The sequence below is a fragment of the Bombus bifarius genome, unplaced genomic scaffold (genome assembly GCF_011952205.1).
Source record: "Bombus bifarius isolate JDL3187 unplaced genomic scaffold, Bbif_JDL3187 scf7180000008212, whole genome shotgun sequence".
Classification (NCBI taxonomy): domain Eukaryota; kingdom Metazoa; phylum Arthropoda; class Insecta; order Hymenoptera; family Apidae; genus Bombus; species Bombus bifarius.
Window position 1 is genome coordinate 559,935 of NW_022884515.1, and position 13,755 is coordinate 573,689.

The 13,755-nt window shown below is 35.4% G+C and overlaps 2 protein-coding genes across 3 annotated transcripts; both read left to right on the forward strand.

Moving 5' to 3' along the window:
- Window positions 1-3,667: 3,667 nt before the first annotated feature.
- Window positions 3,668-6,825, forward strand: LOC117210760 (2-acylglycerol O-acyltransferase 1-like). The gene is made up of 5 exons (XM_033454081.1): window positions 3,668-3,920; window positions 4,456-4,730; window positions 5,695-5,881; window positions 6,125-6,326; window positions 6,492-6,825. Exons 1-5 carry the CDS (start codon window positions 3,694-3,696, stop codon window positions 6,645-6,647), a joined length of 1,047 nt encoding a protein of 348 aa, XP_033309972.1. The 5' UTR covers window positions 3,668-3,693; the 3' UTR covers window positions 6,648-6,825.
- Window positions 6,826-7,856: 1,031 nt separating this feature from the next.
- LOC117210761 (2-acylglycerol O-acyltransferase 1-like) lies at window positions 7,857-13,727 on the forward strand. Of its 2 annotated transcripts, none has more exons than XM_033454082.1 (6): window positions 7,857-8,105; window positions 10,263-10,554; window positions 11,062-11,336; window positions 12,397-12,583; window positions 12,827-13,026; window positions 13,192-13,727. In XM_033454082.1, the coding sequence occupies exons 2-6, from the start codon at window positions 10,328-10,330 to the stop codon at window positions 13,347-13,349; spliced, it is 1,047 nt and encodes a 348-aa protein (XP_033309973.1). In that variant the 5' UTR covers window positions 7,857-8,105; window positions 10,263-10,327; the 3' UTR covers window positions 13,350-13,727. The 2 variants fall into 2 exon arrangements, with proteins under 2 accessions (XP_033309973.1, XP_033309974.1); XM_033454083.1 differs by having other exon boundaries at window positions 8,103-8,191.
- The last annotated feature ends 28 nt before the right edge of the window (window positions 13,728-13,755 follow it).

Sequence of the window (13,755 nt, forward strand, 5' to 3'; positions counted from 1 at the left end):
GTATGAAGGTTTTATTGTCGAAGAAATCTGTCCAAATTTTGTTTAATCTATTTCTTTGAATCCATCGTTTAATTCATCATCGAATGAAATAACTTTTATACGAAGAGTACGTTTGCATTTTTAATAGTTGAAGAAACAATAGCATTCAGATGTATGTATTTAAACTGAACATATTCCATATACAATTATACTTTTTCCATATGTAATTATATTTTTATATAAGAACATATGTATTTTATGAAATGCGGTCGTTGATACTACAATAATTGCACATATGCATAAAGCAGATAACAGAGAATGTAAATTAGAATAGTTGCTATCTACTCTGTGCATGTGATTTGGTGACAAACCTGTAGTGTCTACTTTTTTGTAATATTCATAGAATCTTACGTGACTTCTAAAACGCCCTATTTCTTTGGGCTTCTAGGAAGATGTACATAAATGCAATAGAAAAATGCGTTTGCACGAGGTGACAAATAATCACACACGTAGCATGTAAGCCTCGTAATTGTCAGTAAGCAAAAAATGACTGCGATCTTTCGCAGTATGGCTGATAAACATATGTACAAACATATTTGTTGATAAAATGAAATGGACCATTTCTTGTATATATAGCAACCTTTGTTACAAACAAAACTGAGTCTTTTATACAAAACATTTATTGTTAGAAATTGTTAAAAAGATTCATATAAATTGTTATGCACTACAATGCGTTACAGTATGTGCACCTATTCGATTCAGTGGTTAAATTAATTGAAGTTGTCGCGATGATAATACAGTAAATACAAATAATTAATCGAGGTATATTTTTCTTTCGGTATCGGTGCACTCTAATAGATGCACACTTTTCCCTTTGGCCCGTTTCTCTTTTCTTTTTTATATGTATATGTCGGAGATGAAAGGACACCGGAACCTTCCCTCTGAAACTTCGGGAAAATCCGTAAAATTGTAATTAAAGTTTACAGTCGTAATTAAACAATATGCCGTCATTCTGCCCAATTGTACTTGTTTGCGATTTGTGATAATAAACTTGGGCTCAAGGCGACCATCAGTCGCCGAACGTAGCCGCGGTCAACGGGACGGGCGCTTCGTCTAGCAAAGATGTGGAGTTATAGCATGACCCTCATTAAAAGAAATACCAATAGAGGTACTTGATAGTAAAACATTCCAACGGTTCCTTCGGACAATGAATACCAGATGTTGAGGCACTTACACAGCACAAGTTCAGTTAGCCTAGGTTTTTTGGTAATTAAGATTTTCAAACGGACAGGCAGTCTTTGTCCCAAATTGACCAATTTACAGCGACGTCAATTTCCCTTACTTTCGGAACGAGGGCTATACTCGACGAAACCGATGATCTCGTGTCTTTGAACACACCCCATCATAGTTTTCCTCTGTGGCATCATTGGGACGAAAATTCATTCTTTCTGGAGATCTCATCGACAAAGGGAGTAGCGCCTTACGATCCATGAGTAGTACACGTTTAAGTTAGAGTAAGTGTATCTTTCATCCCGCTGACCGTGGATTCGTTATCGAACCTAAGACCAACGTCACTAGCATCGCAAGTGCCCAACCACCGCTGTTAATCGTCGAATCGGTTCATACTCGTAGTATCAGGCCGTATCTTCGTTATAACACAACGATGACTAACTCCAAGGGAGGTCTATCAAACGCCCACAACCCTGTTCCTGACTCTTCTCCGACATATATATGTATAATTATTGTGCAATAAACACATTGCCTCAGCAGAAGAATTGTTTGATACGCTTCTGGTACACGCGACGAGAAGTTTGACCTTTTCACTGGAGATATGGAAGGCAAAAAAAAGGGAAAGATATGGAGTACGATTATCTTATTGCTAAAGATATTTTTACTCTACTGAAGCTCTACTCAACATGTTTAACTTTCCCTCTTTTGTTTCTTCTCCTTAAATTAACTAAAAAAATTCATAATATCGGTAATGGAACAATTGATACCGCTGTTATTAGCTTAAGAGATCCTTGTCTTCCTTTTCGCATTTCTTTCATGAAAAATTGAACCACGCATAAATGTTCATATTTTGCAGAAAATTGCTCTACCTATTAAATATCATAATAAGTATTACATTTTTATCTATCACGTAGATAAACATTGCGTACACCCTCCCATCCACAAATTCCGATAAACGCATACACATTCTCAGTCCACTTATCATAAATATGAAAGCTAAATCTAGTAATCCTTAAAATCCTTTCCCCAACTCTTCCGCCCATAGTGTGTTGCAGGCGCCCATTACTCACCTTTTGCAACTACCCCCGCCCAGTCGTTCGATCAGTTGGATCAACGGATTATCGATCGATCGGATCGATCGGGACTAAACTGCATCAGACTAGCTGGCATCACTTTTCAACATCTCATTCCTACAGAGGAAGAAAGACGGAGCCTTCTCCTTTCATGTCATTAATTCACCCCTTTTCAAGAAATGCTGCTTAGCTACCGAGAAACACGTGATTGCGTTCGTGAACTCTTGCAAACGCCGCTCAGAGTATACAGCGTTACGCCGAGCCACGAATTTCGTCGCGAGCATTTATCTTCTTTCCGTCCTGCCCTGTGTTCTCTATTTCAACAGTGTTCTCGCGGTGGAAGTCTGTCTCTAGTATCACAACGCACCATAACTGTGTCGTGAACGAGAATCGCCGAATTCGCAAATAGGCAGAGGCTATTTGGCCGTCACTGATAAATCGTACTAAGAAACGACACTCAGGTACGTTCCTTCATAATCTAGTTTTTGGATTCGGTGGAACGGAGAATCTTACGTATTCTTGTCGTCTCATTGACTTTTTCAAATAGATTCAGACAAAATGTGATTTGGGGCAGTCGAAGAGATTCTTTGATTTAATTAAACCGTGAGTAACTTTGAACATTAACATAAAGGAATTCGGAAACTTCTAAATATTAAAATACCTTGGTGACTTGTAAGCATTAAAATACATTGGTGTGGCTGTAGCTGCTTTTCTCGAAAACAAAAGCAAAAAAATAAATTCTTGCATTATCCACCCTGTTCGCCAGACTTAGTACCGTATGATCATTTTTTGGCATTGCGACTTTATGTAATAACGCAAGGGAAACATTATGGAAACCTTATATTCAAGACATTCGGATGGTTGACACTGTCATCAAAGACATTACATAAGAAGAGGTGCAAAAATTATCCGATGCATTAGCTAACAATGCAATTCATTATAAAATCGCAGAAGAAACGTGATTCAAATAAAATAAAACACTTTCCCCAAAGCTATGCCTCTGATCTGTCGTTAAAAAAGTTCAGAAATAAAGATTCTGTTATTTCTGATAGCAATGATGAAATGTAGAATTTGATATCTTTATTCTGCTTATTTCCGGCTTTTGATCATTCGTTGACGATAATGGTCCGTTTCATTATTTTATCACTCGGATATACATACATGTAATCGTTTCTATTAATTTTATGAATACGACTTTCTTTCAAATTGTTAATCATCGTTCGTTTTTACTTCTTTCACACCAATTCTTTCGTTTCCAATCCCTTCGCTCGTATTTGCTGTACAATCTGATAATTGCTTCATATGACAATTTATAATAACGATAGTACGAATTGGTTTATTATTAGCTAGGCCGAAGAAGAATCGCCAAATTGATATTACCGTAAAAAGAGAAGGAACTCAGAGAAAAACGATGGAGATTCTGGGAGTGAAATTCGCTCCGTTAAACGTACCATTAAATCGAAGATTAGAAACGCTCTCAGCCGCGCTTTGGATCCTAATTTGCGCACTTGGATATTTCGCGGGATATATTCTCACCGCCTATTTTCTTTTCTTCACCCAAACCATGCGCTACTTCGTATTGCTTTACTTCGCCTGGATGTATTACGATTGGAACAAGTTCGATGTAGGCAAAATACGGTAAGTTCGAAACATTTATTTATTTATTTTATTTGCAAGCTTCAGCCCTATGTTACAAAATGAACAAAAGGAACTACGTTTTTAAACGTAGGAGTGAAGGAATAAATACGGAAAATAATGTAATATAATAACTTGTTAAGAGTTACATTACTGCAAAGCTTGTCAATGAATATTCAAAAAGAACCAGAGAATTGGAATTGGCTAGAAATACTATTACACGCCTGCGACATCTTCTAAAAATTCGAAGATATATATTAAGGTCTTACAATTTGATAAATATGATTTAGATAACAAATCGAAATAAATAAACAGAAATAAATAAAATAAACATTTATAAATAGAATAAACATTTTATTTTTTTGATTAGACGAAATTTGATTTCTATTGAAGATTCATAGTAACAAATTTTATCCATAATATATGCTGTTCCTGAGCGAACTGTCTGCAATGAAAATTTCATTTGAATACTAAAGCCGCTTATTTATACAATCATCGGCGGAGATGTGACTTAACGAGTTGGATTTCTGTACTACAGGCGAAAATTCCTGCAGTGGATTAGAAGCTGCGCGTGGAACCGTTACTTCTGTAACTACTTTCCTATAAAATTAGTGAAAACCACTGATTTGGATCCGAACAAGTTGTATTTATTCTGTAGTTTCCCGCATGGGATCCTACCGACAGGAGTTTATGGTGCATTCGGAACAGACATCATCGGCTGTAGAGAACTTTTCCCGGGTCTCGAATTTAGGATCGTCATACTTGATCATTTCTATAAGTCGCCGTTTTGCCGCGAGTATTTTCGCTCCTGCGGTACGTATTATTTATTATTTTTTATTCCATCACACAGTGCATGTACGCTTACGCTATTATTCATATGTATTGAAACATTTTGATTTATTAACGATATTTGAAATTAATCACAGCGTAGATGAGGATAATTGATTAATAATTCAGCAAGCAGTATTTTTTATCTTTTGTAGAATCAATGGATTAAAAGTTTTCATTAAATATTGTGAAACATGGCAATAATGTTTCTTACTATTTGTTATATATGGTACAAATTTGCTACATTTACATTTACATATAAATACCTCTTTTTGGAATGAATAGATGAAAGATTTATTTTACTTAGTAATATGCACATATATTTTCTACTTGTTCTGCATATCTACGTAATACTGCATAGCTTTACTGTTCAAATATCGTTGCATGGATTTTCATTCACAACCTATCTATCAATTTAGAAGAAACTTCTCCGTCTGATTTACAATCCAGAAATTAAAGAATCCGGAAGGAAGAAGCTTGCCAAGTAACAATATGGTTTTTACATATTTTAATGATTTCTAACGTTAATTTTACTATTGGATGTCTTAAACGAATCATAATATCCTTTGATACCAAGAGTAAAATCATTGCACCATGTTTTTGCAAATACATCTCGTCTGAGACATGTAAATATCTGTTGTTTATTAATGACGGTCATTTCGGTATAAATTGGCTCTAGCGTGAGAAACATATTTTATAAATGAAATACTTTGAACTCTTTGTACAATGTACCTACTATACAACTGTTAATATGCATACTTTGTTGCTGCGTAATTTCCGTTAAAGAAATGACAAAGTCCAAGTGCCTAACATTTCTTACATCATCATACCAACTTTTCAACGATTTCCTTTTGGTCGTTGACTTCTCTAATTTTACATCTCTGCTACCAAATAACTGTTATGATTCAACCATATGATTATGACTCATTTGAAATCGGTATATAAATAGGCGGCCTTGCTAGTACTCCAGAGTGCATGAATCAACAACTATCGACAAGACCTTCGCCACCGTACACCGGAAAGGCGACGGTTCTGATCCCCGGCGGAGCGGCAGAAGTATTCGAATGTAAGCCGGGCACTTACCGCATCCTGATAAAAAGGAGGAAAGGCTTTGTAAAGCTCGCGCTGCAAAATGGGTCTGTATAATCTTTCTTTTCGTTCACTCGAATCTTAATCTCATGAGAACTTAAAACAGTAGAAACCTCGTCTCTTTGAACGCCGTGGCCGTACACAAATCTGATTTAGCGTGTATGAAGTATAGTCACTTGTACATTATTGCAACTGTTACTTCCCTATAGAGTCAGAAAAATCAGCGGTTTAATCAAGAGCATCTGTCACTTAAAAATCGAAGTGACACTCGCGGAATTCGGTTGTTTCAGAAACCCTCTGGTTCCTGTCTGTTCATTCGGAGAAACGGATACTTTCGATCAATTGTCCTGGCCAGATGGCTCGTTCGTGAAGAGACTGCAGGAGTTCATTCGTAAGAAAATCGGTATACCGCCGGTTCTACTGGTTGGTCGGGGATTCTTCCAATACACTTTCGGTCTTATCCCTCGACGGAAACCAATTACTGTCGTTGGCAAGTATTCAAAGCTGAGAAATATCTTGCTCTATAATACTATAACCTTTCAAGTAATATAATTTTACGGAGGAGACGTTGGTGTTTGGAATACGTTTGAAAATTTTTATTTTCTCATTGAGGAAATTTCAAGCTTCTTTAATGCTAATTAATTTTTTTTCTCAGTTGGCTGTCCGATGGAGTTACCAAAGATAGAAGAACCAACGAGAGAACAAGTCGAGGAATATCACGGGAAATTCGTCAAGCACCTGGAGAAGTTTTTCGAGAACGAAAAATACAAGTACATCGAGAACGCGGATTCGGTGCATCTTGAGTTCGTATAGCGATACTAGTAAATAACGATCATTTATAACGGGCCTTCGCAATTGTTATTCAAAAAACCAAGGAGCTGCTCAATTGCTTACACTTGTACGGACTTCTGGGAACTTATATATAAAAGTGATAGAGATAAGCGGTTAAAAGGGGTAGTAAATAATAATCACTTGCATATCATACAAGCCTTTTACCTTTCAATAAGCGAAAAATAGATGAATTCTGTCGCGGTATGGTTAACTCTGTACAAGCATCTGTTGATATCATGTAATTATACATTGTTTGTATATATATAATAAATTTTGTTAAAAAGGAAACTGAGTGTCCTGAATATGAAGGTGTTAAAAGTTATTAAAAAAATTCGTACAAATTTATATGCATTACAGTTCATTACATGTAAGTACACGACTTATGCATTAAGATACCATCGGTCAAAGTATTAATTATAAATGTTGTCACGATCTAATTAATCTAAGTATACCTTTCTCTGTACCGGTGCACAGCGTCTGATAGATGCACACCTTGTCCTCCCGTCTATCTTTTTATAGCAGATCGTAATCCGTATATGTATTACTTCCTAACTCAACATGTTTAGCTTCCTTATTTCGTCTCTCTTTCTTAATTTCATTAACAAATCTATAATCTGACTGATTCTAAGGTTGACACCACTGTTTCTTATTAGCCTTAGAGATCCTTGTCGAACTTCGTATTTCTTTCTCAAAAAACTCAATCACGCAATAATGTTCACATCTTGCAGAAAATTACTTCACCTACTAATTATCATCATAAGTATTAAAATATTAATACTTCCTACATTTTTATCTATCATGTATATAAACATTCAAAATTTTCCATAAATACATAAACATCCTCGGTCTACTTATCATAAATATGGTGTCTAAATCTAATAATCGTTAAAATCCTTTTCCTAACTCTTCCGTCCATAGTTTGTTGTAGACGCCCATTATTCACCCTTCACAACCTGCACCGTCTAGTCATCCCATCAGCTAGATTCGTGGATTATCGATCCAGAGAAGGTCAGTACCAAACCGCATCAAACGAGACGGCATCAACTTTCTTCAGCGCGTTCCTGGAGAGAAAAAACGATGGATGCTTTGCCTTTTTTGACATTGATTCCACTGCGAGAATGCCTGCGTGGCTACCGAGATTTATGAGATCACATTCGCGACCCCTTGCATACGACGCTTACGCGCTGGACAGCGTCACGCTGCTACGCTGATCAACACAACCTGCCAGCATTTCGTCGTGAACATTCATTTTCTTGCATTCGTCCTGCTCGGATCACCTCAACCGTATTATCGTGTCGTAAGTTTGGCTTCGAAACGATCAGTCTTAGACGATATCCAGAGCGCGACCAGATCGTGTCAAAATTGGAAATCCCTGGGCCAGCAAATAGAAAGAGGCTATTTGGCGATCACTGATAACTCCTGCTAGGAAACGACACTCACGTACGTCAAACGTGATTGAGAAGAGTTACAGAGAGTTGCATGAAAAAAATTCAACGTATCTGTAGTTATCAAAATGCGAAATATCTGTAAGTAAAGTTTCTCGTGCATTAAATCGTGTAGAAAGTTTCATTCTTTGTTGTATGCCATATTCATATAACTGATGCGACTTTACATTAAAGTGTTTTGAAAAGGATTATTTCTACGTGTCTTCTTAATGTAATTAAAAAGTTTTCTCGAAGTACTGGAATTGCTTCTCTCTCAGTATATTTCTTACTCAACACGTAGACAAATTCTTAACTACCTTCTCGAATTTTTGGATTTACGAACTATCTACTGTTTGCAAAAATCTAATATATGTTTGTACGCTTTATTATTCAAGAAACATCTGAGATAAAACAATTCAAGCATTTTCTTCGTTATTTCAATTCTACTCTTTGATCAATGAATCATACAGTTCATCAACGTGAACCTTAACGAGCCGTCAATATGTTTAACTTTTCAACTATGTATTTGTATTCATCTGTATATTTCGTTCGCTATTAAAGAAAAATCTATCTCAGAAAAACACACCAAAAGTACGATAATTTCATAATACTTATATTCTAATAACAACCACTTAATTAACTTCGTCAAAGAAGATATGAATTCTAATTAATACAGAACGAGAACTTGACAAACACGTTCATTATGATATATTACCATACATTATGTATATAATGAAGCTACACGTAAGGTAATGACTACATTATAACATATGCTACTATATTACAATAAATAAATAATTTCACATGAATTAAATAATAGTACTAGAACTATAAATAAAGAATATATTAATCTTAGAATAAACTGGGGCATCAAGCTCTGAGAACAGGCTTAATTAGCAGTTACAATACGGTGCCCCGTAGGATAAGGTATTCTCACTTCTGAATGTGTTTAACGCTAATTGAAAACGCTTTCAGATTCAATTGCTTTCGCTTTCAATTGCTTTTCTATAAAGTAATCAGAACATTTAGAGAATAAAAACTGACAAGAAATAAAAGACCTATCTATAGAGAATGATTCATTCAAATACAGGAAGTCTCATTTGTTTATACGCTTCTACATTTTCATAAGCTAACATTGACAAAGCTAAAGTCAAAATATTTTTTAAACTAATCGTCTTCAGACAACTATTCATTTCTATATCCAAAAATAATTTTATAATACATTTTACAATTACATCGTTGCGAAATATAAAAAAGTAGGTTTCCTATATCATTTAGGTGCTCCCTATAACATTCTCATTTAAGTTCAGTTAAACAGAAGATACGGTTTCTTTGAGTTGTAAAAATCATTTATTCTACAAAATCGTTCTACTTCGAAACAATGAAAAGAGGCGTGCTTACTCTACTCCAACGAGTCGATTCTATTTCTTCTCGCGTGCGTAGCTTTTATAAATAATTCGAATGCATTGCGCGAACGACACGCGAATAATGTACAGTCATTTCGACCTGAAGACATAAATCATAATTTTTCTCGAGTATAGCGTGGAGTTTGCTCGCTTGAATATCATTAGAACCTACGTTGGTTACGGAGCAGCCGGAGGAGAATGGTATCGGGCGTAAAATTTGATGATGAAGCTAGCTTGCCATAGGAACTCGAAATCAATCACTTTCTAAGTATGGCACTGTGTCGAAGGATTGTGTTAATATTACGTATTCTCGATTATGTCCATCGTGTACTGAATTTCTATTTTTAGAGAGTATCGTCCACCAGCTGACGCATTGAACGTCATTAAGTGGTTGAAAACATACAGATTTTTTGGTAAACCTTGATCTCTAGACACAGCTTATCCGAATTAAAGATTCTGTTGTTAATGATAGCAATGATGACATATAGTATTTGATATCTTTAATCTGCTTATTTCACGCTTTTGATCATTCGTTGGTGATAATGATCTGTTTCATTATTTTATCACTTGGATATACATACATGTAATCGTTTCTATTAATTTTACGAATACGATTCTCTTTCAAATTTCTAATCATCGTTCGTGTTTACTTGTTATCACTCACATTCTTTCGTTTCCAATCCCTTCGCTCGTATTTGCTGTACAATTTGATAATTGCTTGATATGACAATTTATAATAACGATAGTACGAATTGGTTTATTATTAGCGGGCCCAAAGGAGAATCGCTGAATTGATGCTACTGTAATAAGAGGAGGAACTGAGAGAAAAACGATGGAGATTCTGGGAGTAAAATTCGCTCCGTTAAACGTACCATTAAATCGAAGATTAGAAACGCTCTCAGCCGCGCTTTGGATCCTAATTTGCGCACTTGGATATTTCGCGGGATATATTCTCACCGCCTATTTTCTTTTCTTCACCCAAACCATGCGCTACTTCGTATTACTTTATTTCATCTGGATGTATTACGATTGGAACAAGTTCGATGTAAGTAAAATACGGTAAGTTCGAAACATTTATTTATTTATTTTATTTGCAAGCTTCAGCCCTATGTTACAAAATGAACAAAAGGAACTACATTTTTAAACGTAGGAGTGAAGGAATAAATACGGAAAATAATGTAATATAATAACTTGTTAAGAGTTACATTACTGCAAAGCTTGTCAATGAATATTCAAAAAGAACCAGAGAATTGGAATTGGCTAGAAATACTATTACACGCCTGCGACATCTTCTAAAAATTCGAAGATATATATTAAGGTCTTACAATTTGATAAATACGATTTAGATAACAAATCGATAATAATCCTTCTCGTTACATAAACGAGTAACTAAGGAGTAAAACGCAACTTAATACGTACGTTGGACGAGAATCATAGAAAAAATTTAATCAAACCAGTTCTCGTGCGACTTGTATGCAATGAAAATTTCATTTGAATACTGAAGCTGTTTATTTATACAATCATTGGCGGAGATGTGACTTAACGAGTTGGATTTCTGTACTACAGGCAAAAATTCCTGCAGTGGATTAGAAGCTGCGCGTGGAACCGATACGTCTGTAACTACTTTCCTATAAAATTAGTGAAAACCACTGATTTGGATCCGAACAAGTTGTATTTATTCTGTAGTTTCCCGCATGGGATCGTACCGACAGGAGTTTATGGTGCATTCGGAACAGACATCATCGGCTGTAGAGAACTTTTCCCGGGCCTCGAATTTAGGGTCGTCGTACTTGATCAACTTTTTAAATCGCCGCTTTTCCGCGAGTATTTGCACTTAAACGGTATGCATTATTCATTAACTATTATTTCACCACGCACTGTAAACGCATGCACATGTACTTACACCATCATTCATAAGTATTGCGACACTTTGTTTCATTAACGATATTTGAATTTAACCACAGCGTAGATGAGGATAATTAATTAATAGTTCAGCAAGCAGTATTTTTTATCTTTTGTAGAATCAATAGATTAAAAGTTTTCATTAAATATTGTGAAACATGGCAATACTGTTTCTTACTATTTGTTATATAAGGTACAAATTCGCTACATTTACATTTACATATAAATACCTCTTTTTGTAATGAATAGATGAAAACTTTATTTTACTTAGTAATATACACATATATGTTCTACTTGTTCTGCATATCTACGCAATACTGCATAGCTTTACTGTTCAAATATCGTTGCTTGGATTTTCATTCACAACCTATCTATCAATTTAGAAGAAACTTCTCCGTCCGATTTACAATCCAGAAATTAAAGAATCCGGAAGAAAGAAGCTTGCCAAGTAACAATATGGTTTTTACATATTTTAATGATTTCTAACGTTAATTTTACTATTGGATGTTGCATCTTGAAACGAATCATAATATCCTTTAATACAAAGAGTAAAATCTTTGCACCATGTTATGCAAATACATCTCGTCTGAGACATGTAAATATCTGTTGTTTGTTAATGACGATCATTTCTGAACGCGAGGTGTATTTTTCGAATCTGTTCGTGCAAAAGACTAATCGCCACCGGTATAAATTGACTCTAGCGTAAGAAACATATTTTATATGATAAGTGAAATACTTTAAACTGTTTGTACAATGTACCTACTATACATCTATTAATGCGCATACTTTATTGCTGCATAATTTCCGTTAATGAAATGACAAAGTCATAAAACACGAAGTCCAAGTGCCTAACATTTCTTACATCATCATACCAACTTTTCAACGATTTCCTTTTGGTGGTTGACTTCTCTAATTTTACATCTCTGCTATTTTGCTACCAAATAACTATTAGGTTTCAACCATATGATTATGACTCATTTGAAATCGGTATATAAATAGGCGCCCTTGCTAGTACTCCAGAGTGCATGAAACAACAACTATCGACAAGACCTTCGCCACCGTACACCGGAAAGGCGACGGTTCTGGTCCCCGGCGGAGCGGCAGAAGTATTCGAATGTAAGCCGGGCACTTACCGCATCCTGATAAAAAGGAGGAAAGGCTTTGTAAAGCTCGCGCTGCAAAATGGGTTGGTATAATCTTTCTTTTCATTCACTCGAATCTTAATCTCATGAGAACTTAAAACAGTAGAAACCTCGTCTCTTTGAACGTCGTGGCCGTACACAAATCTGATTTAGCCTGCATGAAGTATAGTCACTTGTACATTATTGCAACTGTTACTTCCCTATAGAGTCAGAAAAATCAGCGGTTTAATCAAGAGCATCTGTCACTTAAAAATCGAAGTGACACTCGCGGAATTCGGTTGTTTCAGAAACCCTCTGGTTCCTGTCTGTTCATTCGGAGAAACGGATACTTTCGATCAATTGTCCTGGCCAGATGGCTCGTTCGTGAAGAGACTGCAGGAGTTCATTCGTAAGAAAATCGGTATACCGCTGGTTCTGCTGGTTGGTCGGGGATTCTTCCAATACACTTTCGGTCTTATCCCTCGACGGAAACCAATTACTGTCGTTGGTAAGTGTTCAAAGCTGAGAAATATCTAGCTCTATAATACAATAATCTTTCGAGAAATATAATTTTAGGGAAGAGACTTTGGTGTTTGGAATACGTTTGAAAATTTTTATTTTCTCATAGAGGAAATTCCAAGCTTCTTTAATGCTAATTAATTTTTTTTCTCAGTCGGTATTCCGATGGAGTTACCAAAGATAGAAGTACCAACGAGAGAACAAGTCGCGGAATATCACGAGAAATTCGTCAACCACCTGGTGAACCTTTTCGAGCACGAGAAACACAAGTACATCGAAAACGCGGATTCGGTGCATCTTGAGTTTGTATAGTGATATCACGAAATAATGATCATTTATGAAAGGAAAGTAGGACAAGATATGGAGTACAATTATTTTATCGCTGAAGATATTTATAGTATTTAAAGGAAAATAAATTGTATAATATTTTAAGTATTTTGTGATACTTTGAATGTAGTTAGTGTTTGGAGACACTGTTATGGGGATATTTATTGGTTTAATAATATTATCTATTAAATATGTTCTAGAAATTTTAGTGAAGAATTGTATGAAGAATTTGATTAGGGAGTATTGAATGTGTCATTTTTAGCTGATATATTTCGTAATTAATATTTGTTAGTACAGAAAAAAATAGTAATAAGTGAAAATGTTAAACCAAATTTACAAATAGACATTTACAAATAAACCAAATATATAAATAATTAATTAATCCTCTGTA

Excerpts from the sequence above, each read along its gene's own strand:
- LOC117210761 (XM_033454082.1), top strand. The coding sequence starts at position 10,328 with ATGGAGATTCTGGGAGTAAAATTCGCTCCGTTAAACGTACCATTAAAT. Across the intron at positions 10,555-11,061 it reads TTCGATGTAAGTAAAATACG|GCAAAAATTCCTGCAGTGGA; the intron begins GTAAGTTCGAAA and ends TCTGTACTACAG. Across the intron at positions 11,337-12,396 it reads CGAGTATTTGCACTTAAACG|GCGCCCTTGCTAGTACTCCA; the intron begins GTATGCATTATT and ends GTATATAAATAG.
- LOC117210760 (XM_033454081.1), top strand. The coding sequence starts at position 3,694 with ATGGAGATTCTGGGAGTGAAATTCGCTCCGTTAAACGTACCATTAAAT. Across the intron at positions 3,921-4,455 it reads TTCGATGTAGGCAAAATACG|GCGAAAATTCCTGCAGTGGA; the intron begins GTAAGTTCGAAA and ends TCTGTACTACAG. Across the intron at positions 6,327-6,491 it reads AACCAATTACTGTCGTTGGC|GGCTGTCCGATGGAGTTACC; the intron begins AAGTATTCAAAG and ends TTTTTCTCAGTT.